Below are 27362 nucleotides of genomic sequence, written 5' to 3'. Positions count from 1 at the left end.
TGTCCGCAGAGCTCGGCGGCGGCACCGCGGGGAGCGGAGAGCAGGGCAGGGCAGGGCAGCGGGGTCCGCTCCGCCGGCTTCAGCTCCCGCACGCCGCGTCAGGCCGCGCTCCGGCCGCCGCAGCCGCCATGACCACGGAGGACGAGATCATCCGCATCGCCAAGAAGATGGACAAGATGGTGCAGAAGAAGAACGCGGTGAGCGGGGGCGGGACGGGAGCCGCCGCCGCAGGGCCCGGCGCAGCCCCGGCCGGCCCCGCGCTCCCCCCTCGGAGCGGGCCCGGGGGCCTTCCTCCTTCCCGCCGCGGCCTTTCACCCACCCCCGCTTCTTCCCCCGCTGTCCGGCGGCCTCGCGCCTTCCTCGCCGCTTCCCCCGCCGCGGGAGGACGTGGAGCCGCCGGCCGGCGCGGCCTGCCCGCTGCGGGGGGGCCCGGGCCCTGTCAGCCCTTCCTCCCCCCCCCCACGGCGGATTGTCCCCGGCCGCCCTCTGCAGCGCCGGGCGGGCGGGGAGGGAGCGGGGCCTCCCCCCGCCCCAGGGCGGTGTCCAGCTCTGGGGGGGTTCCTGCCCCCGGGCACCGGCCCTGGCTCGAACGGGGCTTCCCTCCGCTGCCCATTCATTAAAATCGCGATATTGGCCTGGCTCGACAGTGCCGGAGGAAGCCCGGTCAGGTCGAGGAGAACGCCTGCAGAGGCGGTGTCCTCCTTCGGATGGGTTGTTTTCGCTTTCAAGTGTGAAATCGGGAGTTCTGTGCGGGGCGTGCAAACTAAAATACGAATGAAAAACCCTAATGCTTCTTCGGCAGGGTGGCCAGAGGTGTGTGGGCAAACTTATGAAGCAGATGGGGGATGTGAGCCACTTTCATTTGGGATTTATTTTCCTCTCTTAAAGCTGAAACAATGTATAAACATCACTTTAACTGTGTTTATTCATTCAGGGAATGATTTCTGCCTTAGATTGGCAGTGAAATATGGTTGGGTAGAATTCAGTTAGTTTACTTCAAGTGTTATTCTCATGCACCCCCTTGATATAGAACTTTTTCTACTTAATGTATAACATCTATACTATTCTTATAAAACCAGCAAAGTAAGTAAAATCAGAATGTGCAGCAACAGTCAAATACCTGATTATAGTTACACATAAAATAGCGTACAAGTGAATTGTAAACTCTGTTTACTACCTCTTTATCCAGTGGGCACACTGTTGTGCTCTTGTAATGTGTATATTTGTGGTTGCTGCTCTTCCTGCAAACTGCTGTTTTAATACACTGAGTATAATAGTGCACTAAGTGCGTAATTTTAGTGGTAGTTCAGAACTGAGCAGTGTGGAATTTCAGTTTATAGAAGTCTTTTTTTTTTCCTATTTAAGGAAATTATAATTATAAATAACATTTTTAATAATATTTGGATATTTATAGACATACTGATTGTATTAAGCCAGTGAAATGTGTTTGGTTCAGAATCCAAGCAAATTCATTGCAAGTACACACAGGCCATGCTTTGCTGTGTTTCAAAATCCTTGATGTTCCATAATGTTGTATGGTTTAGCTCTGATACGTTTTAACCTTCTAATGATACAGGTCTAGTGGAAAGAATGTTTTACAACCAATGTTTACTCATTTGATAATTTTTTGCCTTTTTGTCCCCTCCCTCCTTCTTTTTATTTCTATTCCCCGTGCTTTTCAGCATAAAAGAATTCACTGTCTCACTTTCCTGACTCTAAAGTTGAAGTAGTGGTTCTTTGCTATGAGATGTGGAAAGGGTGAAAGTGTACTGACTGTGAAAAGTTTAAATGTCGTGGTAATGCGAATGACAAAGTGCAGTCAATTCAATTTTATTTGGAAGACTTCTGACAACAGAAAGAAAACAGCAACTCCCAGGTAATATGGGAAGGACTGTTGATGCTGGGTAGCATCGCTGCAAGCGATACCAGAGATCCTGCTAGTGACCACAGCATATTTCTCTGTGACCTGTAAGGCTTAGGAGTTTGGATGTAGTTCTTAGTAGCAGCTGGGGATGTGTATTCACGCTCTAGCGTGTGTAACCTAATTAACTTTCAAAGCTCCAGGGAGCGGTGCGGTGTCTTTGCTGGGGTCAGCCTACGTCTGATGTGGCCAAAGGCAGCGCGGGCAGCTGTGCCCGGCCAGAGCCAGCGGCGGAGTCTTCATCTTCACCCCTGTCCCAGGAGTGAGACCATGCGCAGCACTAGAAACAGCTTTGCTTTTGTACTTTGTTGGAAGGGAGCTCGTTCGTTCCAGCTTGTTACTGCACACAAGTGGCTCTGTCATTAGTTTGACGCTGTCTCAAAAACCTTTTAACTCTGAGGACCTGAGCTGCCTATATAGCTGATAGTTGAGATCTGACCGTTTATCTGAAGCATGTGTGTATACCATGATAAAAACCTTTAGCTGTATGCTAGGAGAGGAAGTACATCACTATTTAACTTGAGATGCCTCTGTATTTCTCTTACTAGTCTAGTAGGAGGCTTTTTCTCTCATTGTACAGTGATTTCCTACCTAATCCTGCCTTGCAGTTAAAATGCGAACTTTAGTGAAATTATTAAGATCATTTCTATGAAGAGGTACTTTATTGTCTCACAAAGATGAAGCTGAATTGAGAAATGCACTCTTACTTAAGTACCCTCTGGATAATGATGCTCCTGACAACCTCTTGTATTAATTTCTCCATTTTTACTGAAGAAGAACAGGTGTTTGCTGTATGTCTTTGAGTGAGAATGATTTGATGAAACCCATCAATAAAAGGGGAAAAAAAAAAAAGCTTTGAGACCTTTTCACTCTGAAGTTGTCAAGACTCAGATGGCAAGAGACGCTTCATCTCTCATACAAAAGGCGACTCTGTGGCTTGTGACAAAGTGCTGTTTGGCATTTCTTTTGATCAGTTGAAAAGGCAGGCTGTGCAGACACCCTTCCTGAGTCAGACTCTTGGTGATTTGCCTTGACTAAGGATTTAATTGCAACTGTGCAGATTTCATCACTATTTTAGTGAAGTTCTTTTGTTTTGAAGGACAAAATAATAATGTGAGCTACATATTTCTGCTGTTACTTCAACTATTGCTTGCATGTTTGAAATAGATATTAATTCTCCTTCAGAATAACTGTGATTGAATTAAAACACATGCAGTGCCTTGTAGCTTTTATTGTACGTGAGTACAGTTTTCTTTCATTAAGCTGCTGTAATGAATAGGTATGAAAAATAAGGTTGCACCCATGGATTAAAAAATCAAGAACAGTTGAGTAAGTTTAGGGAAGAAAATGTAAAACTGTCCATTTTATTAAATGTTTGTTCCCTTAAGTAGAACAGAATTGTAACTGGATAGCTCTGCTGTCTTCAGAAGCATACTCCATTTCCTATTGCCTGAAGCATAGCGTTATATAGAACATTGTTCTGGTGTTATGATCTGATCAACCGAGAGAAGCTGAGAGGAGTAATCTACTAAATCTGTATGAAGCTGACTTCTGTTATTTCAAGTAACAAGGTAAACTGGAAGCCAACCAGCCTAGTCAAATGGGGCATTGCCTTTCATTTTCTATAAAATTATAGCAATGCCTTTAAAAGAAGATTTATAATTATGTTCTTAATGGCTGGGTTTTTTTAAACAGAGAAGTCTTACATTAGAAAAATAGGAATTACAAGTTCTACTGTGCAGTTTTCACTCTGGTTTGGAGGAAAAGAGAGCATTTGATTTTATGCAAAGAAAAGTAGTTAAGAAAAACTTCAGTTGCTATGAGTTTAAACTCAGTTTAAATTTAAGGCATCTCATTCTTGGTACACCTAATATAATTGATTAGAGAAGAGTGAAGGCTTAGAAAGCATTAGCATGTTAGAAATTTTGGTAATTTGGTACAGAAAACAGCAAGAAATGTAGGTAACACCTTCTGTGGAGAGAGTCCCTGTTTTTTTTTACTTGTTGCATGGTTTGTTAACCTTCTATATATCAAGTTACTAGTTTTAGAAAATGTTTAGACTGGGAATACTAAAGTTGTTTAGACACCTACAATTGGAAAAAAGATTTTACAGAGACAAAGAAATTCTGATTAGACTGTGTTTCTAAGATGAGGTGAAGAATGTTCTATAATTCCTACTTTGCATTACAGTATCATTGTTATGCTGAAATTGCAGACTACAATAACCCGTGTTTATTTTGAAATCATGTACCATGTACATTTTGCTAGTAAGTTAATTGATTTGGAGGTAAGTGTTACTGGATTATATTTTTGAAAATGGCATATTGACTTTTGTTGTTCATTTTGTTTTGGCTAAGAAAAGTTTTCTTGAATTTGATTTTGGTTTGTAGCAGTGAAGATAATTAACTTGCTTTACTTGGATCTATGTTTGCACAGTAGAAACCACGCTTATGGCTCTTCAGAGAAAGAAATGCTTTAGTGTGCTAACTCAATTTAGCATCTGAAAACAGCATGACATTTCCCAGTCTTGCATCATTGCTGCTAAAATTCTGCAGTTGGAATTGGAGAAGTTTTGTATATCATGAATAAGACTTTTTGCTATGATGGCAAAATAGTGAAACTTTTGTTTTATAAATGTATTGGGTTTGTGTAAGGTGGGAGGGACATAGTGGGACAAGGCTTTTTTGCTGTCAGATGTGTTTAAAAAGCAGGTTGTAGCAGACATTTGAAAGCGTCCAAAGCTGTACCTGTTTGGATGTGACATACAAGTTCCACTTTCATCTTTCTCAGCCACTCGGTGGTTATTTTATGCGCTATCTTTAGTGGTTAAATTGTAAGACCTGCAGATGCAGCAGGAGATTACAAGAGTTTCATTGCAACAGGTGTCATATGAGAAGCTGATTAGGGAGAATTTAAAAATAAAGATGAGCAAAAAGCATATTAAAGTAAACAAAATATGATGAGCTAAGAGAGTGGTAAGGAAAGAGAAAGGAATCAAATTTCAAATATCTGCAAGTTGAAAATTTTGTGGGGTTTGTTTCCAAACTTCATGAATTAAAAAAAAAAAAAATAAAAAAAAAAATGGGAAGGTAGTGTGCTTAGCCTAGGTAGAGTGACCTCTTGAATGTGAAGGCAGTTACCTTCTCGGGGTTTAGAGGTCACGGGTTCAGAACCATATGCACTTGATTAACAGCAAAACCTCTCAACCTTTAGGAGGTTGCTATAGTCTGGCAACCCATGTGCACCTTAAGAAGTGGATGGTGCAGAACTTTGCTTAAGTATAGGCAGTAAATCCTCAAGGATGTAGAGGTTAAAGTAAATTATGGAGATCACATTTATGAATATTTTTTTTTTTATTTAAGTAAGGCCAACATTGCCAAGGAATGAATTGTCAGTCAGAGTAGCTGTGTATGGAGTTTATTAAAGCCTAACGGTACAATCTCTGAAATTAACTCATCTATCTAGAAAGTTGCTGCTTACACAGTATTAGTTTGTACCTTTTTTTTCCTTATGGCCTTAGCAGGGGAAAAGGAAAAAAAGAAAAACCTATGACAGCTGAATAATAAACAAGTGCATTAGCTCAGATGTTATAGCACCTTGGGATGGGCTCTGGCTTCTAGTTTGGAACATGTTGATGTTTGGCAAGTCTGGTATAGGCTGAAGAGCGTTGTCTGCATTAATCTATGCAGCCTAATCTATGTATTTCATTGAATTAATATTTAAACTTAGGAGTTGAAAATAAGTCTTGAAAGCAAGTCTTGCTCAGGTTTTTTTTTTATTTTTTATTTGGGCATTTGTTGGTAGACACACTCACAAAATTGTCTTTTTCTATTGGGGGAGCTACGGCTGTGTCAACTGAAGTAGCGTAATCTGATCACAGTTTTTAAACCAGTAAACTTTTCTGTCTTTACCACACAACTGCAAATACAGTTAAGAATGTTGGCTATGTATGTTTCATATATATAGTTATATGTGCATGTATATATATGCACACTGTTGATGGACTGTGCAGAGCTTATCAACTCCAGGTTCTTGTGCTAAAACAGGTGAGGTTGTTCTGAGATGAAAATTGTGGTTGTCTGGCTTGTTTCTGATGCTGTTAAGTGAAGTACCCTTGAGGCTGTTTTCTTGAGGATGCGTGATGGTTAAGTAGTAATTGACAGAATGCTTTAACTGGCATTTGAATTATATGGGATAAAACTTACCTAGTCTCTGAGTGAATACTTTGATTTCTGAGTTAAGGCCTGTTAATGCTTAGAGTTTGTGAAGCGGAACATTCTTTATCCTGTAGTTGGTCTGTGGATAAATTGGGAACTGATGGCTTGAATTCAATCTGGGACCTTAAAGGTAGATAAGAGTATGTCATTGATATTATATTTGAAGTACCCGATTGCTACTAAATTTTTTCTTTTTTTTTCTTTCTGTTTTTGCAGGCTGGAGCTCTTGATTTATTGAAGGAGCTTAAGAATATTCCCATGACCCTTGAGTTGTTACAGGTATGACTTTCTTATTGTTGTTATGTTGCAAATATTAATTCCATAACGATGAAGGTGAAGCCATCAAATTTGCCAGATGTTTCCTATCTCTGAAAATTTTCAAATGGCAGAGGTAAATGTAAGACCTGATTTGCTGTGCTTGCCACTTAAATTGGAAGAGACTGAAAAGTCACTTTTTTCTAAGTGATAGTTAATGGTCACAGATACAGAATTAGTTATAAAGTTCAAATCTTAAGTGTCAGTAACAATGCCATTCTTGACGTATGCATCCTATATATTTACAGAATGTACTTAGTACCTTATTACTAATACCATTTGTGACAGAAAATAGGAATTTGAAAGTGTCACCTTCATGCATGAATGAGCATGGCTGATACCATGGTGCAACCTTCTCCCCTATGTCCAACCTCCTTCCTTAAAAAAAACCCAAACCAAAACCCCACTGAAAAAAAACCCCTCAAGCCCCACTCAAAACAACAACAAAACCCAGAAAAACCCTCTTAACCTGATTCTTTTGAGTTTCTTTGTGCAGGTCTTAATACAAAGTATTTCTGTAATAGTGGGGCTTTTGCCTTTGGAATGAAAAATCTCTCTGCAAGTGCTCTGGAAATCCTGTAAATGCTGCTATGCAAACCTGTTCTGCTTAGTGTGAAGAATGAGACTAGAAGGAGAAACTTTACACAGAACAATTTTACCCTTGAACCATGAGGATCTGAAGAATGTACATTCTTTTTTCAGATGCAATGAAAACCTTAGTAGTGTTATCAACAGAAGAGGACTCTTAATCTTGCTAAGTACAAACAAGCTCAACTGTCTGCCTTTTAGGGCACTTGCGTGACCCTGACTTAATTTATATAGGGTTGCATATTAATTCTGTCCAGTTTTCTATCCTGCTTGAAAGAAGCTTGTTTATTCCCGTCCATATGACAGGTACCTGGTTTTAGAGTGAAAGAATATTTGCAGTAAAAGATTGTTTTTAATCTTTGTTGGGGTGGGCACCATATGAGTTTGTACAGAAGATTTCTCTGTGTTACAGTAGGTCTAAAGGGATCAGGCATTTTAGCATAGTAATAGATTGACTGTAGATTAGTTAAGTAGCCTCGTAAGTATCCACTGCTGTATTCAAAACAGTTTGTCTGGGTAAGATTGCATTTTGCAACATGTTTGGACTCAAATTGACAATATTTTTGTTGAGAGTTTTGTAAATATGTAGAGTCTGCCATAAATTTTTTACCTTAGTCTCCCACATTGGCTTAAGCAATGGAGGACTCGGAGCAACACTTGAAATGCAGAGTAATCTGGTAGTGGATCAATAGTGTGCTAATGTCAAGAAGGGTGATGATTGTGAGAGAGTGGGAGCACTAACTTCCTCTGTGTAGACTGAGATATCTATTGGATGTGTTTGAACTCATGAAACACAGGACACAAGTGAAAAGCATACTTCCACACCCGTTTTTAGGCAGTTGTGAAAGCCGGCTACGTGGAGTAAAGCTCTGCTAATTGATATGATAGTTTGTTATTCCTATGTAATAAGAGAAGTGACGATTTTTCCTGTAACATGCCTGTTACTTCAGCCTGACCTGGTGAGGTCCTCTGAAAACCTTACAGGTGTGTGGAATAGGAAGGTGCACATCAGTAGTCTGGACTTGTGCTTGTGTTTTGTGTCTTTCTTGCCTGATTTTTGTCCCAGAAAGCTGGAGTAGTTACAGACAATAATACGACTGTGTCATACCCAGCGAGTTTTATGTAAGCAAGCTGATCCTTGCTCAGCTGGGCAGGGAGCCAGTAGCCTTCCTCACACGTGACTTATCCGGTGGTCAGAGTTGCAAATCTGTTTAGCAGCCGCCCAGCATTAAAGGCATCGTGTCACTGGTGCTAATTGTGGGTAATGCGCAGCTAAACAGCGAGTGAGACAGACGGTCTTTATTTTCACAAACAGGTTTTACCGGAAATTAGGCACACGTGTGTGCAGAACTAGGCTGTGATGTGCAGTCCTTGTTAATGACTTCTTGACAGTTCATTGGCGAGCCAGGGAGACCTGGGAACCTGGAGGTGGTTGTTCTTCAGGGGTTGATTTGGTCACCAGTTCTCTGTCCTCATACTCTCTTGCAATTTAAAGTTGGTAACACCTGTACTTGCTTCAGTGGTTGCTTTTCTTCCCCAGCTGTGTTCTTTATGTTGTCTCATTTGGTCTGGTTTAGAGAAGAGTAGCTGCCACTGTATGCTTTGTTTTGAGATGGGTCGTGCTAACTTGCTCAGACCAACTGAAGGCTGCTTGGCCTCCAGCTTGAATGCTTCGGGGGGAAAACAGCTGCCTTGTGTTGTCTCTTGAGTCTCGTTACTTTCAGAAAGCAGATGAAAAGGGCTCTAGAATTTGAAGTGGGGAAGAATGATCCGTTAAATATGCATTTTGGACAGGCTGAGGAAGGTTTTCATATACCTGCACACGCAAACTGGCACAGAGATAAAGCAATTCCACAGGCTACGCTGGTTTAGGCAAAAATACTAGTTTTCCACTTGAAATGGCTCTCAGAACAGCAGCTCCATAAGATGGAAGTCTGAGGAAATTTCAAATGCTGACAGCTAGTTTGTAATTAAAGCACAGTTACTTTGAGAATATAACACTGATCTTGTGATTTACCTATGTCAGTTTGCAGGCAAATAAATTGGTAGATCATTCCTTCCCCTATCTTTAGGCAGTCCAGATCCGGTGCTCTGTAAACACAAACAAATGAACTGTATTTGTGTCCTGCCTTAAGAAAGCCAGCAGTTTAGATAGTTACCATAATCTGTTTCTTGCATGTGATCAGAGGAAGAAATGAATTTATCCAATTAATTTTGAGTTTTACTTGAGTTTTTGAGTTTTACTTACCTAAGTAAGTCTCTAAGTTGGTGTCTTTCCTTTTTGCTGATGAGAGTTGGCCATGGTTGTGCCCAGTTATCAGTGGAGGATTATTTTTTTTTGTAGATACGTTTTTCTCATTCAGGTATCATGAGTATTTTATGTATTTCCAAGCACTTGTTATTTTTTATTGTCTGCACATAATGTCCAGAGTATGTGTTTAACATGTTAAGAGGGTTGGCTGGTACTGTTAGTCTCAGTGAACAGAGTCCGTCCTGAAATACTTTAGTTACAGGTGAGTAACCATCTGTTTTCTTTAATCCAAAATACACATTTAGAGCTGATGCTCAGACCTGAGGTTATTTGATGTGTTTCCTTTGCTGAAATAGCTCTGGAATATTTCAGTACATTTCCAGTCATTTAGCATATCCATGGTGCCCCAAAAACTGTTGTGTGGGTTGCAAGGAGTAATTTACAGGAACAAATCATTTCCATTTTTAGCGAGCCACAAAGATTTAAATTTTTTTTTAAAGATGAAGGAAATTTATGATGAACTACTGCAAAAGTAAGTAGAATAAATTATATTTAGTGAGTCCTGTAAATAGTAAATGCAACAAAACCAAACATCTTAAGAACAATTCAAAAACATTGTTCATCAATCAAAATATGAAATGATAATAAAATACTTGTTTGTGTTGTTAAATGCTTTTCTTCTCTCATGAAACTAAAACTGTGGAAAATGTTCTACTTATTAGATTAACATGGTAGTCAGAAATCTAAAATGAAACTTGTTGCTGCTGAGCTAAATTTATGTCCTCATCTTCTGAGTCTTAAGAGTGGATTGTAAATTAATCTCCTCTTCACTCTATAGGTGGCAGTAGTGCCAAAAATTTAAACCCTGTCACTGTCTTGGCCTTTTGAGAGAGGTAGGGCTAGTCTTGCTGTTTCCGTATAAAAACAGAACCCTCTGTACTTAAGATTTTGAAGAATATCAGTATTGTCAAATTTATTAGGAACCTCAAAAGTGGTCGATCACAGCTGATGCTGCAGCTTCTTCCACAGCCACTAAATGTGAATTCTAAGATATGAAGTCATTGAAGCAGTTGGCAAGCTTCTGATCATGCCAAAATATAAATGCAGTCATTGCTTCACAGAAAAATAAGGTTTTGAGGCTAGAACCTTTGCTAAAAATTTTATGTAACACTAAGATGTATATATGACTTCCACATTGTTAGATGTTTTGGATGTTGTACTTAGTTTAGGTAAGTAGTTCTGCAGAGCTTTTTGAAACAGTTTGGGAGCAAAAATCTTCTGATTGACTCCCCTTAACCCTGCTGTCCATTGTGCCCCCTCCCCCCCCAAAAAAACTTCTGTGATGGAGACAAAAGGTAATAATGTTGTATTTCTTTTTAAAATGTTGAAGTTGTTAAAATAAGTTTTGTAAAGGCTTACAGCGTTTCATCCTGGTAGTCTTAAAAGAAAAATCCCACAAAAACAAAGAAAAAAAATGATGTCAAAGTACAACTTTATATGTGTTTACTTGTTAAATTGTCTACATGTTGCCTTTTATCATGTGTATTTTTATTTCTGTTGCAGTCTACCAGAATTGGAATGTCAGTGAATGCAATACGCAAGCAAAGCACAGATGAAGAAGTTACATCTTTAGCAAAATCTCTTATCAAGTCTTGGAAAAAACTGTTAGGTATGGTGACACAAATTTTTTTTTTTTTTTTACCTCCTGCTCTTGCGTGTTTTAACTATATTCAGTCTTGGCGCAAATCCTTGACACTGCCTTGCTTTAGATATATTTGTGGTCCTGTGTAAGTATTGAAACTTTTTGCACTGATGTAGTTGGTTTTTACTCTTTGACGAGCACCAGTGCATTACTGTGAAAGTGTATTCAGAGAAAAAGTTAATGTATTTTTATTGGGGCTGGCAAGCAGTAGGAAGCCAGCTTCTGTGACATGACTCATTTCTGAAGTCTCGTTGCCTGCTGTTGAGCTAGAGTGACTGTTCTGCAGTACTAAGCACTAACGAACCTGTTCTTGGCTATTTCCTTTGTCAAATATAACAGGTACTTTGAAGAACTTGTGCAGAATCTCATATGGGAGTGTGGAGGCTTTGAAGTTTGGTTATAAAGTAATTTGTGAAGAGGAAAAAAAACAGTAAAAAAACTGATGTTAAAAATCTGTTAGAACTTACAGGTAGCAAAAAATAGATCCGCACTTTCTAAAACCTTCATAGTTTTAAACAACTTCTTAGTTAATGAGTTAATACTTTTTGTTTAATTTTCTTAAAGCAATGAATGCAGTTAATGAAACCTTTCTGTTAGCAGGGTTTTATTCAAGGGTATTTTGTAGTACTTAATGCATTTGAAAACACTCAAATCTCAAACTGTGTCCAGCTGTTTTTGTTCATAGACTATGCTGTACTCTATTTTATTTTTTTGTATCTAATTTTAGGTAAACTAAGATTTAGGAAGCTTAAAATTTTGAACTAGAAAACAGTTTGTGTTATTTTCTAGTGATTTAAATATTTCCCATTCAATCTAGAATAATATGCTAGATACCATGACGTGTTAGATTCCCCTGCCATTTGAAGTCAGACTCATTTTTATCAATTATGTAGTATTTTGTCAGATACTTTATTACTCTCTTGTAAATGATGTAGAAATGACTTTGTATCCATCTGGCAGTATATCTGTGTAGAAATGGACAATTTGTCACAGCTTTCAACTTCAATATTCTAATAAGAAGCAACAACCTCTACAATGAACGTATTTTTTTAACCTACCTTTAAAAAGTTAGATAATACTAGTTAGGTTAGTTTTAATAATTAAATTTAGATAATACTAGATATGCTGATAAAATAAATTTTAAATCATGGTACTGACTTTTATTATAAATTAAATGCATATTTATAGAGGATCTGATCAGAGTTCACTGGTAAATAGTGAAAATTATGCACTTTTTATGTTTAAATTTCCACTTGGAACTTGAAGTCCAACTGTGTTATATCCAGTGCATAAAAGTGGTAAGATACATAAGTGGAGAAATGGACTTGCATATTAACTTGAGTTACTCTAAAGACTTCTAAAAGCAACAGCAAGGCCCTGTCAGACTTTTGGGTTTGGTTTGGTTTTTTTACTCTAAAGTTCACATTTTTGATACTGCAACTTAGTTTAGGCAACAAAGTAGAGGAAATAGTCTCCCTCCCCCCCAAGAATTCTCAACTTCTGGGAGTGTCCTTGGATACTGCTTTTCTTGGGAGGGGAGCTGACTCTTCTGGGTATCACTGTCCTTTGAGCAAAGGAATTGTTATTTTTTTCTTGAGACAGTAAAAATAGTCTTCCTTCCCGGTTTTTTTTTTAACACAATATCTTGAATCAGTCAAACTTCTCTTACTATACTGTTACTTATAGCTGACTGATGTATAAGTGTTCAAATGTTGTGAAACACGAGCAGTATTATTCTGACCTGCAGACCAGAGGGTGTTCATGCCATAGAAGTTTGGAATAAGACCGTGGTGCCTGATGGTCACAGCAGGTCAATCTGGGTGTAGGCTGCTGCTGAAAGGGGTGGTCCTGGCTTCCCTTCTGCACAGGTGACTCCTTGCTTCCTCCTGAGCTACAACTAGTGCTTAGGTGGCTATCCAGGAGACCACAGCTGGGAACTGACCAGTTGGAAATTAATTGTTCTGTTCCTTTCTTTGCGTTTAAATTTCAGCTCTGTCAGGTTTTTTTTGGCCCAGCCTGTTTGCAGTTACTGTTTCCTGCACTGGGATTGTGGCAGTAACATACAGCTGGGGCAAGGTGGACCTTCCCCTTTTGATGGCTTCTACATTCAGATTATTTTAAGACAGTTGGGAGACTCTGCCTAAGGCTACTTGCATCAGGTGAAGCCAAACGTGTGAGGAACTGGAAAGTAAATAGCAGATGTTTGACATTAATCCGAACTGAATACTTTCTTCTTGAGGCAGTGGGTATATGACCTTTGTTCATGCTCTAATTTTTGTTACAGGGCAGATGTTATTGCGTGTACGTTATTACGCCTCGTCTAGTATAGTTGTGGTTATACACTTATATAAAATCAGATTATTCCTGAAAATATAGCACTGCTTATATTCAAAACTTATGTAGTTAAAATCCCCTTGACTGTCATGTAGATCTTATAATAAAGCATAGTAGGGCAAATGTTTCACCTCTCGTCTCACTGCTCAGTGATTCATTAGAACTTAAAATCTCATAACTGTGCAAGGTAGGGTATCTGGGCTGTGTGAAGTATGGGTGGGAATCTTACAAAATACTCTTATTCTGTTTTATCATTAGTTTTGACTTTCTCAGAAGAATACGGAATACCGTATGTTGAGCTGCTTGAGAAATCAGTTTCGATTATGCTGTTTATAGTGCATGTAAAATGGTATGGATCAAAGATGGCAACAGAAGCGGACAGCTGTTAATCGTACCAAGCATTGTACTCAGAGATCTGAAGTCTTTGTGAGTTATTTTTATAAATGACATTTTGAATTTAGGCAAGAATTGTTGACTGTTTAGGCTGCATGTACTGTTTAACTTCAATGCTATCAGAACTTAGGTTTTAAGAATGCATGGGAAACGTGAGAAGAAGACAAAGAAAAGTTGTGAATCATCAGATATTGATGGCTTTACCGGAGCCATGCTGGATTACGAGTGTTTTTTCAGGGGGGTCGGAAGCTGCCCAGCAGAGGTCTTGCAAGCCTTGTCCGAAGTGATTTGCTGAGTGAGCTACAGTGGAAGATCGCTTTTAGATGTTGCTGTAAAAACGTTAAACCACACAGCCCAGTTGGTCACAATTTACATAAGGAAGCAAATTCTGGTCTCAGAATAAAATACCGTTCAGTTGTAACATGGGATTTTCAAATAATGATTTTTTTGCCAAGTATATAGAGTATGGTTTGCAGATAATGAATCTATGCATATCCATTTAGGTTATGAGAAGTGTTCATTTATATTAAAAAACAACACAAAAAAAATCTTTAAGAAATGTAACATTCCCCATCACAAGTAATTACTTACTGAATTCTAATGGTATACAGTGAAAAAGAATGTCCAAACCTCTAAGTAAGCTCAACTCCAATAAGTTTATGTACTGAACTGGAAATGCAGAATGATTAGACAATAATCTTGGCATTAAGTGCAAGTGTGTTCATCTATTGCAGTAATAAAAAACAAAAATGAAACCACAAGCATTTTGAAATGCCTATTTCAAAAAAATGCATGGCTGAGTAATTTTATTTTAAAAGAATAATTAAGTGTTTAATGTTGTCAGGAGAAGATAACACCAGCCAGACTTCACAGAAGCGTTTTACTTAGATTACTTTGTTCATGCAGTCCGTTATTATTTCGAACCCGAGTTCGATTCTACTGGAGCAAGTTGGTACAGTCTAGCACTATACTTAATGACAGCATTAGCATACCTGTAAGAAAATTGTTCAAGGACATCAAATAACCTACTGGCTTTGCTCAAAAAAATTGTTACTGACAAAACAAATTCCTAAATTGCAGTCTAATAGTGTTTTAAGAGTATTGTTTACTATTGATAAGAAGAGTACATGTCTTTATAAGATATCAAGTAGAATCAAGTGCAAAAATAATTTCAGTAGTTTCATTTCCATATCAAGTATGAGCTGTGGAAATCACCTCCTATCAGATGTATATTTGGAACTGTTCCGTGTACAATTAGTAGATCTATAATTTGTTAGGATTATAAATGGAGAGATAATAACACTTGAGGCAAATTACATCATACTGTATAGGGGAAAAAACATGCATAGCAAAGTAGTTAGTGTGTCATGCTCTTTTGTCGCTTAGGATTAAAAAAATCTTTTAAAATGGCAAACAGTTCATAATTCTGTTTTTTATTTATAGACTTTAGATATTATTCCTCCCTGTGCTGCTACTAGGAAGAAGCTTCTCTGATCTTACCTTCATGTCTTACTACATCTTGCAGAGGAATTGCTGGCAAGTGTAGCTGCTTGTGCATCTCAAGATTATTTTGGTCAGGGTCTGGAAAATGGGGCCTAAAAAATTATTAAATATGAGGGTCATTGTTAAATTAATAACTATGCCATCCGTTACCTGTTCTCATATCTCTTTCCTTTAACTTATTTAAACGGAATGCTCAGTAAACTTTCAAAGTTTTGGTGCTGATATCTCAATCAGTAACATAAAATAACCCACTAAATTAAATTCTCATGTGCTTCTGGGGGATGACTAGCCACCTTTTTTTAGCGTTTCGGAAAAATTCTTACTTGAAAAAGTTTCTTAATTTAAAGTTAAACTTATAAATTAATCACATTACATCTTTTTACTGTCTAATTTTTTTCTTCTTACTAGCAGATGTCTTGAGTTCACCCGTAATATAATTATAATTAGAAGAATCTACAATGAAGCTATTAATGGCTTCTAACACTCAGATTAATTGTGTTATCTCTGACCATATATTATTAGATTAAAAATTTTGTTTTGGTAACAGAGAACACTGTCATGTCATGTTTTACCTTCAATGCGGTATTCAGAATTTGATAGTCTTACTCCAATGGCCAATAGTCAATTCGTGTTACTAGCTTGTTCTTTGTATTTTAAAGAAGCTAATGCTTACCTTATTTTTTTTTAAAAAAAGCGCTTGTATTTTTTTTATGGCATTCTGAAGCTGCAGTAGCTAAAACCGTGAAGTTACAGTTTTCAGTCCTAAAATTGATGACAGCTTCATTTTGTTTCTGAAAAAAAGTTCTGTCAAGTTTTAATAGCTGTACAAAGTTGAAAAGGTAATTGTGCCTCTTTAAAGCAACTTATAATTTATATTATATAAATATTTATGATGTTCTGTAGACTTCCTGATGTGAATCACTTGCTCATTGAAATTTTTAAATATCTTTCATAGAAGGGACATTTTTTCCATCTTACTTTGTTAGAATTTCTGTGGTTGTTTGTAGTTCCCATTAGCTGTCATTTTTCCTTTGCATTAGAGTCTGGCTGTTGAAAGTACAGTTAATTAGTAGGGACTTCTAGTTTCTCAAGGATAATTTTTTTTTTTTTTCCCCTTTTCCCCAGAGGATAGTTGAAATAGTGTTGAGCAGGCTGTTAATTGCATTCCATTCTTTTGTCAATACAGTATTTTAATAAAATAAGAAATCCTTATTAATGTGTGAGTTTAAGAATAAATACTGCTTGGCACTGGATCTCCTCTCAGTGCTTTCCAACTTGTGATGCATAAGAGAGAATGACTTAAACACTTAGGAGAATATTTTGAGCAGAGAGTATTGTTAACTTTATTTTCAGATTTCTGAAACCGGATTAAACAAAAGTGTCTATAAATTCTCCTCTAAGCGATTAAAGAAATTGTGGGTTTGAAGACATATTTGCCTGAAGATGGTCCAGTTGTCTCAGCGGCTGAAGTTTGACCTTGGTTTGAGACACACTTGCATAGACTGGTCTGCAGGTGTCTGAAGAGCTGTGCTTTTACCTCTTGCTTTATCCCCGTGCCTCACGTACACCCTGCCCTCCATAAGTGGAAGAAGCAATTGGGGTGTTGGCAGATGTTCTCTGGTGCCTGCCTTCTCTGATGAAATGGTGCAGAGCTAAATGGAAGTGTTTGGTAAACTAAAGCTAGGTACCAGCTATACCATAGTGGTCTATTTGATGCAAAATATGCAGGAGGTACCTATGTCAGCTCTGAATTTGACGACTTGTGTGCCAGAAAAAAATATGGAGCTAAATATGGTTGGGGGTTGGAACTAGGTGATCTTTAAGGTCCCTTCCAACCCGAACCATTCTATGATTCTATAAATGGGCTGAAGCAGAGCTCTGCTCTAAGGCAGCTATGCTGCTTTGTAGAACCTGAGCTGTACCCGAGATACCTGTTTCGTCTATCAGTTTGTCGTAAAACCTCTGACAAAAATGGTCATGTACTTAAAAAATGAGGAGGGTAAATGAGATTACGTGCATATTTAGAATATTTTTTAAATTATATATCATATAAGCGTTTCTTGCCATGGAGAGTAGTCACGTGAATGTGCATATTAATACATGTTCCATACCACCAAGTTCGCCCAGGGAAATGTGGGGATGGGGCTCTCCTGGAAATGAGGATACTTGTAGATGCTTAAACAAGGATTTAGGTACCTTAGTTCAGGACATCTTCGTGGGAAAGACTTGAGCTTTATCAGATTTCCCTCCTTTTCTTGATCGTTTTTAGTACTTTTTAAAGTTTGCAATATATGTCTATGGAGTTAGAAGTGTAATGGCAGCTTTATGAGGGCTTAGAGAGAGGAATTCACAAAATCTGTCAGTGAGTGATGCCAATCTTGTAGGGAGTGGAGAGTTAGCCTTTTTAGAGAGCAAATCAAAGCAGGAGCTCGATTTAGCCACTCTGAATTCCTCTTTACAATAGAAGGGTGTATGTGTTCTCAGTAGGCTAAAGTTAAATATTGTGAGTGCCCTTTTTAATAAAGGCTTTCAGCTTTATTCTTTATAAAATCATCATTAAACATGGCCTGTATGGTAAAGAAAAATTCAAATATTTATAAACATTAAGACAAATAATTTAAGAGCTATCGCAGAAAATACTGTTTGTGTGTCTGGAAAACTCCTTCAAAAGCATATGAAAATTATATTTTTTTGGCAACCATGGTAACTTTCACACTACGGTTTCATTTGGTTCAGTCCTTTGGTAGAAATCCTGTGAATATAATTAAAAAGAATGACGTGTATTTAGTAGGAACTTATATTTAAAACACGGGAGGCAACTCCAGAGATTTGACACAGTAGTTTGAGAAGTTATTGTCTACCTCATGCAGCAGAGCTGGCAAAAATAAATCATAAAAGTCTACATTTTCATCATGTCTTTACTGTCAGTTTAAGCAGATGCTGGACTTGACTCAAAGGATCTGAAGTGTTGTCATATTTTCCATTTGCTGGGCTGGCGAAGGTGTTGGGGAGTGGAAGGCTGTACTGCAAGAGAAGGTCAAAGTCGAGAGTGGGAGCTGCTAGCATTTCCAACTGGTGCAGGAGAAATCATCAAAGATATTTTACCACTGGTTTAAATCTATTGCTATTTCTGGGTAAAAGAAAGTTTCTCATGTTTTCTATTTCCAGATGGACCTTCAACTGATAAAGATTCTGAAGAAAAGAAAAAGGAGCCTGCATCTTCCTCACAAAACAGCCCTGAAGCAAGAGAAGAAAGGTGCTTAATTCTTTATGACTATACAAATAACCTCATTCATTAAAAATATTTGGTCCAATTTTGTCATAGTAGAGGCAGCTTCCACATTCTTTTCTGAAATACGTAGAACTGTACAAGAAATGGTGTGTTATTAGGGAAGTAAATCCTGCTGCTGCTGACATTAAAAAACCATGAAAGCTGCAGGTTAAGAAATGGCCAGACTGGTTATTGTTTATTCCATCTGTCTCATCTGTCAAATACTCCTTCCTCTCTCAATGCTAGCACTGAGCTTTGGGAACTGTAAAACAGCTTTCAGTCACAGCTTTGTGGTAATTGCCTATGTTGGAGGTTTAGAATACTACTTTTGTATGCTAGCTTTTACGTTTAATGAACAGTCTCATCGTGCACGTTTTTTGGTAAACATGAAATACATGTTATCAGAAAAATGAGCTCACGTTAGCCCATGTTAATGATGCTATAGGAGCTGAAAACGTTTCCAAAATAGTATTTGCAAGCCCGTTCCTTCTATATGTTTCTGGTTTTAGTGAATCTGTTTCCAGCAACCGTTTTCAAGTTGAAATTTAACCTCTAACCATTTGTCCTGTTGCAAGCTGAAAACTTCTTGGTTTACAGTTTGCAAAACTACACTAATTGCTTGCTTGTGACCATGGTACCACTTCAGTACAGTAAGCAGACTGAATGTTAGTGTGATGTATCTTCACTGTTTTTTAAAATAAAGTTCTGGGGAGGGGTTAATGTAGAGAACTGAGAATTAAAACTTATATGCCACATAATGGAATGGAATAGAATCATAGGATGTGTTGGGTTGGAAGGGACCTTTAAAGGTCATCTAGTCCAACCAATACCTGCTGTATTTTTATTGTATGGAACACCCTGGTGAATATTCTGAAGGCACTTTTAAAAAAGTGGCCTGTGTTCTTTTGTTTTGGAATACCATCAAATGGATGTAGGAGAAGACCTGTGTTTTGCCCTGGAACAAAGTTATTTGAAGGGGAGGGAAAAATATTAATATTAGTTTCCTTTTTGCCTTTTTTTAGCAGTTCAAGTAGCAATTCCAGCAGCAGAAAGGAGGAGGGTAGTGCTCCCTCAAATTCTTTCATCCCTTCTTTTCCCCGGGCTCCAAGCACTTCGGATTCTGTACGAGTGAAATGTAGAGAAATGCTCTCTGCGGCTCTCAGAACAGGAGGTGAGCTTTGTAGACTATATTTTCAAGTTTAACTATTTCCTTCTTCTCTATTTCAGTCCTTCCCACTCTGTTTTTCTCCTGCTCCGTAGGGTAGAATAAACCTTGTTAACGTCTATTTTTGTGCATATACCCACAAGCCAGTTCACCCAAGTTGCAAGGAATGAGTAACCTTGACAGCATGGGAATATATGTATTGAAATACATTTTTGTTGCTGATGATACAGAACATTTTGTGGCTTCTGTTCATCTGATATCTTGCCTAGAGTGGAACTTCTTTTCAGGAAGGTTGTTGCCTCCTTAAAGCCTCATTTATATCATTTTGTGGAAGCTGCTGGATTTTTGTCTTAACTCTGACTGAGAGTGCCACTATATAGATGCCTGCCTTTCTTACACCAGAGTTCCTGTGGGCCTTCAGATTTTGTTTTTTGAAGCCTGCCTTTCTGTTTTGATTTAATCATGGAAATTTCATTGCAATAAGAATTTCACTTACAGTTAGTTTCACTCGTGATAAGAGAGTCTTGCATTGCTCTATCTTCATACCTTTTGGGCATCTGTAAATTCCTTGACTGTGGGTTTGGTTTTTTTATTTCTTTTCCCCCTCATGTGCACTTGGGTGTCTTTAAACTGACAAATTAAATGATACACTAGATAAGGAGCAAACTAAAAGTTGGGCTGCTCAGAATGACCTGATTTTTTTCTTGTGGGTCCTTCTCTTCTACCAGAACTTACAACCCAGCTCCTCTGTTCTTAGCTTAGTGTAACATGACCCAGTGTAAGCAGACTTCTGAGTCATCCGTTTTACCCTCTTCATTCTTTTATTCTTTCTTTTAATTTGCATGAATTCAGATACAGGCAGTAATCAAAACTGACTAAAGACCATGAATCTGTGGTCCTTTGGATATGTAGTTCATAGACTTCTAAAGTAATTTGTGACCAGAAAGTTGCATCTAGCATCTTACTATTCATAATTCTATGTAGTCTTAATTTTAGCTAGTTTTCCAAGAACTCTTTTTGCTACGTTACTTTCTTCAGCACATAAAATGATCATCCATGGATTTAATGCCAATCTCAAAAAATGTTATTTTATGGCCTTCTGCATGAAATTGGAGGAGAAATGTTTGGATTACTCATTGAAGTACACCCATGTTAAAAGGAGAAGGAGGAAAACACATAATGTGTCTAATTTGACCTAAAATGTCTCAAGATAATTATTTACTGTTTCTGACTGAAACCCTTACTCATAAAGACGGCTGCCCTTTCCGAGGTAGCTTAGGACAAGTATTGCATTGTCTTCGAGATTGCTGTGATTTATTTCTTCTAATTTACATGTTTTGTGACACATCTCTGCTTTGCATTTTTTATAAATATCTAATAATATTGTTTCTGTTATTTAATTACTATGTTTCTAATCAGATCTTTCTCTTGCATGCTTGCAAAACATTAATTGCTTATGCTTGTATTGTGTGGACTGAAAGAATTGATGAAACACAATACAAAATGTTTTTTTTTCCGAATAGTCTGTTCCAAGTACAGATACGCTGTGGATATGGGTATTTGTCAAGCCTATTAGAATATTTAAAATTTTTCTGTATAGCAGAGTTTTTTGTTTCTACTTGTGTTTGCAACTAGATGTCAGAATTTTTGTTTTTGTGAAAGATTTAGGGTTGTTCTACTCTTTTAAACTTCCATTGCTCTTCATTTCACTTATTTTTACTCTTCCAAGTAACATTAACACAGTTTTGAAGGGATAAGTATACAGTAAAGGGATAAGTATACAGTAAATAGGAATACAGTATAGGGAATTTCACAATTTCCTGTACAAAAGGAAAATTCACTGTGGTTGTTTCATAATTTGCTGAGTTTCAGAGTTTCGAATGGGCCATCAGGAATATAGAACACTGATGAGATTGTCAGGTTGCTAATATTTTAATATTTGTTTTCCTCAGATGACTACATTGCTATTGGTGCTGATGAGGAAGAGCTGGGTTCTCAGATTGAAGAAGATATCCTTTGTTGTACACCTATGTGCTCTAGAACAAGACTGTTTCTTAAAAGCATTGATAATTTTAAAAATAATTAACTTGATCTATATATCGAGTCTTTTTAAATTTAATTTAAAACAAAAATAGCAAACTGCATTCAACACATCAGTGCAGAAATTTAGTGTTTAAAAAACAAGCACAACCTAAATGGTTTGCCTTGAAACATGTAGGAATTTGTGTAGGTGAGTGTGTGTGGGTTTTTTTTCAGTTCAGTATGTTTTCCTTGCAGCAGCAACATTATATCTTACTGAAGCATTCTGACATAAAATGCTGGGCTTTTCTGTTATTTTAAGATCTTTTCTTGTTAACAGATTTAATATTTTTCTAATGTCTTTATTTTAATTTCTACAAGTTTATTTCTAAATGATTTTGGAATTTTCAAAAGGGTTGTTCTGGTAGCAGTGTTTGAATAGTTACAGAGCAAAGGTCTGGGATTGTCTTTTATTTTAGGTTGGTCTTTTTTTTGTGGGGGGTGTTCTTAAGCATAGAAATAGTCTAAGCTTCATGATTCTAACTTGCTGATGTCCTCTGGTAGTTTCAGTCAGCCACCTTTCCTGTTAAGGAATTTCCTGTTTCTGTTGCAAACCTGTTTTAAAATTATGTTAGTGAGCTGTCTGCCAGTGTTTGAATATTTGGTTTAGAAATCAATTAATCCTCAGGATGAGGTCAAGGAACTGGACATAAATTTATGGGTGACTTTTCACAATTTAAATTTAGGTCCTACTACCCAAAAATTCATTTTTCACTGACCATGTGCTGAACTATGATTAGGCTTCAGAAGAATGTGAAGTCTGCTGTGTAGAACAGAAAAGTAACTGTTGGTTGGGTTCAGGGTTGGGACTGGGGGAAGGACTCAATCAGCAGTGGAGAAGTACATTGCTTTAGAAAAGTTGCCCCCCAGAATGCAACCTTTATAATGCTCTGTTTTACTTGTTAATGTTTTGTTCCTTAAATCCAAAGCACCTATTTTTCAAGAATTGAAAAACACCGATATGAAATACAAAAATAGGGTACGAAGTAGGATAGCAAATCTCAAGGATGCAAAGAATCCTAACCTAAGGAAAAATGTGTTATGTGGGAACATTCCCCCTGACAAGTTTGCCAAAATGACAGCAGAGGTAAGTAAAGCACAGGTCTTGAACTATTTCCCTACTGGACTCATGTCCTGGCTTGTATTTATTAGCTATAAAAAGAATTTACGTCAGCTGTCCGCATGTCTGAAAGACTATGGTTTGTTTGTGGCTTGCGCAGTCAGGACTGTGTTGGGAGCAGAGGGAATGAGAGTGGTGTCTTTTAGTGGTTCTTAAACATTTGATTTTGGTCTCTTAAGTCGGAAGGCAGGTAAGCTGTTGCATGCAAATTTCCTGAAGCACAGTTATGTTGTGCCATTTTTGAAAGGACACGTGATGTATCAGTGACAGTTTTTTAAGTTCAGAAGATGTAAATATATCTAGCTAGTGACTCCAAGTTCCTTACCCATTCGCTTTTCTGCGTATGTAAGTGTTAGCCTGTCTTACCATTTGTTTTTCAAATGCTGACCTCTGCTGTTACACACCTGTGCAAGGTGTAGCACTGCGGTTTTAAAGATGAGTCCCTCTCCTGTTGGCATTTTCAGTGTTCATTTAAAGCTTATCTCAAATTTGACAGAATGCTTCAAATGATTTTGAAGGAAACTCATCACAATAAATGGAAAAAGCCATAATTGATAGGGGAAAGCAGCTAGGAGAATTGCCCTTTGTATCAAATCAAATTTATGTTATTGAAAGAACATTTTGGACACTTGAATAGAAATTCCCATTCAGATGCTCACTGTCTTTACAAATCAAAATAAATCTAGGAAGTCAAAGGAAAAGTTAGGTTTTGTGGGAGAGAAAAATGAAAGCACAGTTAGCATTTCATTTCAGTTTTGTATTTCTGCGTGTATGTGTTTGATTCTTCCCCCCCAAATCAGGCATAAAAGAGTATCTTGGAGACAAAGAAATTAAATTTACGATCAACTAATGAAAATCATGTTTAGTTTTATTCTAAAGGAAAGGTTTGGTGTTGTTTGTTTGGTTGGTTGGGTTTTTTTGTTCTGTAGCTTTACATGCAGGCTGGGGCAAACAGGTCGATAAAGGAATGTGTAAAGAAATATATATTGTATCTTCGGTGTGTATTTTGAGTTTGTTCATTTTACGTGTATGTACATACAAATGCACAAAGATATGTTTTGTATTGTCGAGTGCCCATTCTTTGTTTTAATTTATGTCTTGGATTAAAATTAGAATGGCTAAAAAACACCTTAGTGTTAAGATTACTTCTAAAGTGAAACAGCATTAATGCAAGATTTGTGTTCCGCATCTCCATGGGATGTGGAGTAAAACTTTATTGAAGAAAAATGGAACAACTTGGTTTTGCTGTGCACACTTGATTGCTAAACACTGTGGAGATCCTGCACGCTAGAACTGTTTTCAAGGAAAAAGAAAATTAGTGAATCTGAGCTCTCTGGTTGGTATTTTGAAACTATGTGTATATGACTTCTGGTAATGTGTTAAATTATGGCTATACTGTATTTCTCAGTACAAATATAGAAATAATCAAAATAGTGTAATTTTTTCCTATAATAGTCTTCTGTAGATCAGTGAGATAATTATGCAAGGATCTAACATAGGGGATGGACTTTTTTCCTCCTTTCTGGAGAACTTTCAAGTCCTCCTCTACCTTGTTTCTGTGTTACATTTCTGAACTTCAGAAATGCTTTTGCATGGAAATGTTTCTAGGTGTCTAATATCGTAACTTTTACTGATTTTTTTTTTCCAGATGTGTAAAAAAGAAAAACAAACACCAACTCCAAAAAACCCAACCAAACCAAAAAAACCACCCATTTTTAACTTGTTGTAGCTTCTGTGATGTGAAATACCTCAAGTCTTGTAAAATTAAACACGTGTACAATTACTTTGCCCTTCATTAGAGTTGTTGTTCCTGGATTCTAAATAAAAAATAGCATGGGCTCGCACAGTGGTACCAAGTTATTTAAAACTAACACTCTCTGGTAAACTGTCTGCTCTTTGTCCCTAATAGGAAATGGCAAGTGATGAGCTGAAAGAAATGCGCAAAAATCTGACCAAAGAAGCTATCAGAGAGCACCAGATGGCTAAAACAGGAGGTACCCAAACTGATCTGTTTACATGTGGCAAGTGCAAAAAGAAGAACTGTACATACACCCAGGTACGTGGTTATTCATACTCTTTGTTTTCCTATTTCAAAGCTTAGAGTCCTGTTGTCAGATTGTCAGAGAAAAAGGTTTTAATTACAAAATGAATTTTTAACAGAATGCTAACGAATTACAAAATACACAAAGATAGTTGGACCTACTTAGGTATGCTTACATAAAGAATGTTTGTTGTATTGATTTACCAATTTACCAAAGATTTTATGTAAATCCAAGCTGAGTATCTATACAAAGAAACGTTAGTTTCTTTGCTGAGTTTTTGCTAATTCTTCTTATTACATCTTATTAATATGTTTTTATGTGGGGGAGATCTAATTTACTCTTTTTAATGTGTGTAAACTTTTCTTTACAGAAGGAATAAATAGCAGAAAATAATGATACACATGTATAAAATATATACACATATATATTTTTTTATATATATAAAATATACCATTTGACTAACACTAGACCCTGACTTACAATCATTGTTACAACTCTTTTCTATTTTAATTAGGGAGTATGTGCAAGAAGGAGGGCTTTAATTTGTTCAGCAGTGCTTCAGGGCATGTAATTTTGATCATAGGATCAGCTGGGTTTATAATTTAATATTGTATATCAAATGTTTTAAGTAGAAAGCTGGTTTTGAATCATGAGACTTTTAAGCCTTTGCATCAGTAAATATACATAAAGCTGTGCTGAACACGTAGTTTTACTGCAGAATCTTTTCCTAGAAGTATGTGCACAGTTTCTATGCTAAAATGGGTATTTTAATGCTGCTAAATCTGTCAAAACATAAGTTTATGATTGCTTTATAGTCTAGACAAAAAAACAATTTCAATTGATATGGAAAGTTCATTTGTATTTTTATGCAAATGTGTTTCCTTAATGTTAAACTTTGATTTTTAAACCTCTATATTGAACACATGCTAACAAAATGGAAGATAGTAATTTTCCTTTTCCCACTCTGGCTCTTGCTTTTACCAAAGGTTCAAACCCGCAGTGCTGATGAACCCATGACAACGTTTGTTGTCTGTAATGAATGTGGAAACAGATGGAAGGTAAGACTGCTCTACATATTTGATAGCAGACAGCCAGGCTCTCTGCTTAATTTTGGTTTACAGTAAATTGCAAATGAGTTTCTGTTGACTTTTGGTTATTTCTTAGCCCGTTAATGATATTACAAACATAAAATTTGCACAATATTGCAAAATAGCTTTAGATTATAGAAAAGTATTTTTGACTGAAGGTGTGATATCACACATGTAGGGCGGTGGCAGAGGGAGAGAAGTCAGGACACTGACTTAGTCCTTGTGACATTTAGTTACAATGCTGCTTTGCCATACAAAGTAGTGGCAAGTTTAGTCACTGTTTTCTCTTTCTTCACCATTTTTAATCTCTACTTCGATGAGTGGAATAGGCCTTTTTAGCCCTTTTGTTGTTTTTTCTGTTTTTGTTTGGATCTGGGTTTTTTTTTTTTTCTACTCTGAAAAGAAGAGGGGATTAAAAAAAGAGATGACTGCTGCCATATTCCTGTGTCAGGATAAGTGTAGGGCAGTGATAACTTCATTTAAATTCTTTTTTTAAGTTCAGGAGATGGGAATTATAAAAGCTTCTGAGGAACACTGGTAGTCCGATAAAGTGGAGAAAAACTGAAATGAAGGCCTGTACAATTTACAACTTAAGATATGATAGCGTGCAATATGAAGCATGGTACCCTCGTGCCGTTTTTTCTGTGTTAAGAATGCTGCAGCTCTGCAGAACCATGTTGCGCAGCGTATGTTGAGTACTGCATAAAAAGAAGTTCTTTTATACATCTTATTTTACATATCTTATTACTGAATATTGTTCAAATCTATACCCCAAGATATCTAAATAATTTACAAAGCTTAGAAATTGTTTGATGCTGTACCTAGAAAAGTTCATTTGTCCTTAAACCTTTCTGTAAGGTGGCGGTTACAAGAGTGTCCATATAAAGATGCTTGGGTGAAGAGATGGTTATGATATGAGCAAAGACTTTAACTAGTAAATTCCATATCCTAAGTATGGTGTCATATTTCTGCTTCTTGCAAAGATTTAGAATAAGTTATATGAAGATCTCATAAAAATTCTTTTCTTTTGACAGTTCTGTTAGAAGAAGAAATTGTCAAGACATCTGGACCAGTATGAAAGAGGATTTTGTAATTAGCTTTAAAAATTAGGCTAAGCATCTAGCTTCCTGCAAACAAGAGGGTTTTTTGGTTTGGTTTATTTTTGGTTTTTTGTTTTCTTTTTTTTTTTTTTTTTTTTTTTAAAGCAGCATACATGCCTGAAATTAGCCTTTGTTTTGACACAACCATCATTTCCTTAAATGCCTTCCTTATAGCTGATAGTCGGTAGGGCCAGGTTGCTCAATTGTATGGTGAATGTTAAAATATTTTTTCATTTTTATAAGTAAGTTGACATTAAACTTTTACCAATTAAA

General features: G+C 37.1%; 1 protein-coding gene across 2 annotated transcripts; it reads left to right on the top strand.

The window, feature by feature from the left end:
• TCEA1 (transcription elongation factor A1) lies at positions 1-27362 on the top strand. 2 transcript variants are annotated; one of them, XM_063326866.1, is made up of 10 exons: positions 1-197; positions 6355-6417; positions 10856-10961; positions 18393-18480; positions 19521-19666; positions 21613-21669; positions 22672-22826; positions 24769-24915; positions 25888-25959; positions 27024-27362. In XM_063326866.1, the coding sequence occupies exons 1-10, from the start codon at positions 129-131 to the stop codon at positions 27030-27032; spliced, it is 912 nt and encodes a 303-aa protein (XP_063182936.1). In that variant the 5' UTR covers positions 1-128; the 3' UTR covers positions 27033-27362. The 2 variants fall into 2 exon arrangements, with proteins under 2 accessions (XP_063182936.1, XP_063182935.1); XM_063326865.1 differs by having other exon boundaries at positions 19518-19666.

The sequence above is a fragment of the Chroicocephalus ridibundus genome, chromosome 2 (genome assembly GCF_963924245.1).
Source record: "Chroicocephalus ridibundus chromosome 2, bChrRid1.1, whole genome shotgun sequence".
NCBI lineage: Eukaryota > Metazoa > Chordata > Aves > Charadriiformes > Laridae > Chroicocephalus > Chroicocephalus ridibundus.
The sequence above is the reverse complement of the archived record's forward strand: the minus strand, read 5'-3'. Positions and strand labels throughout refer to the sequence as shown.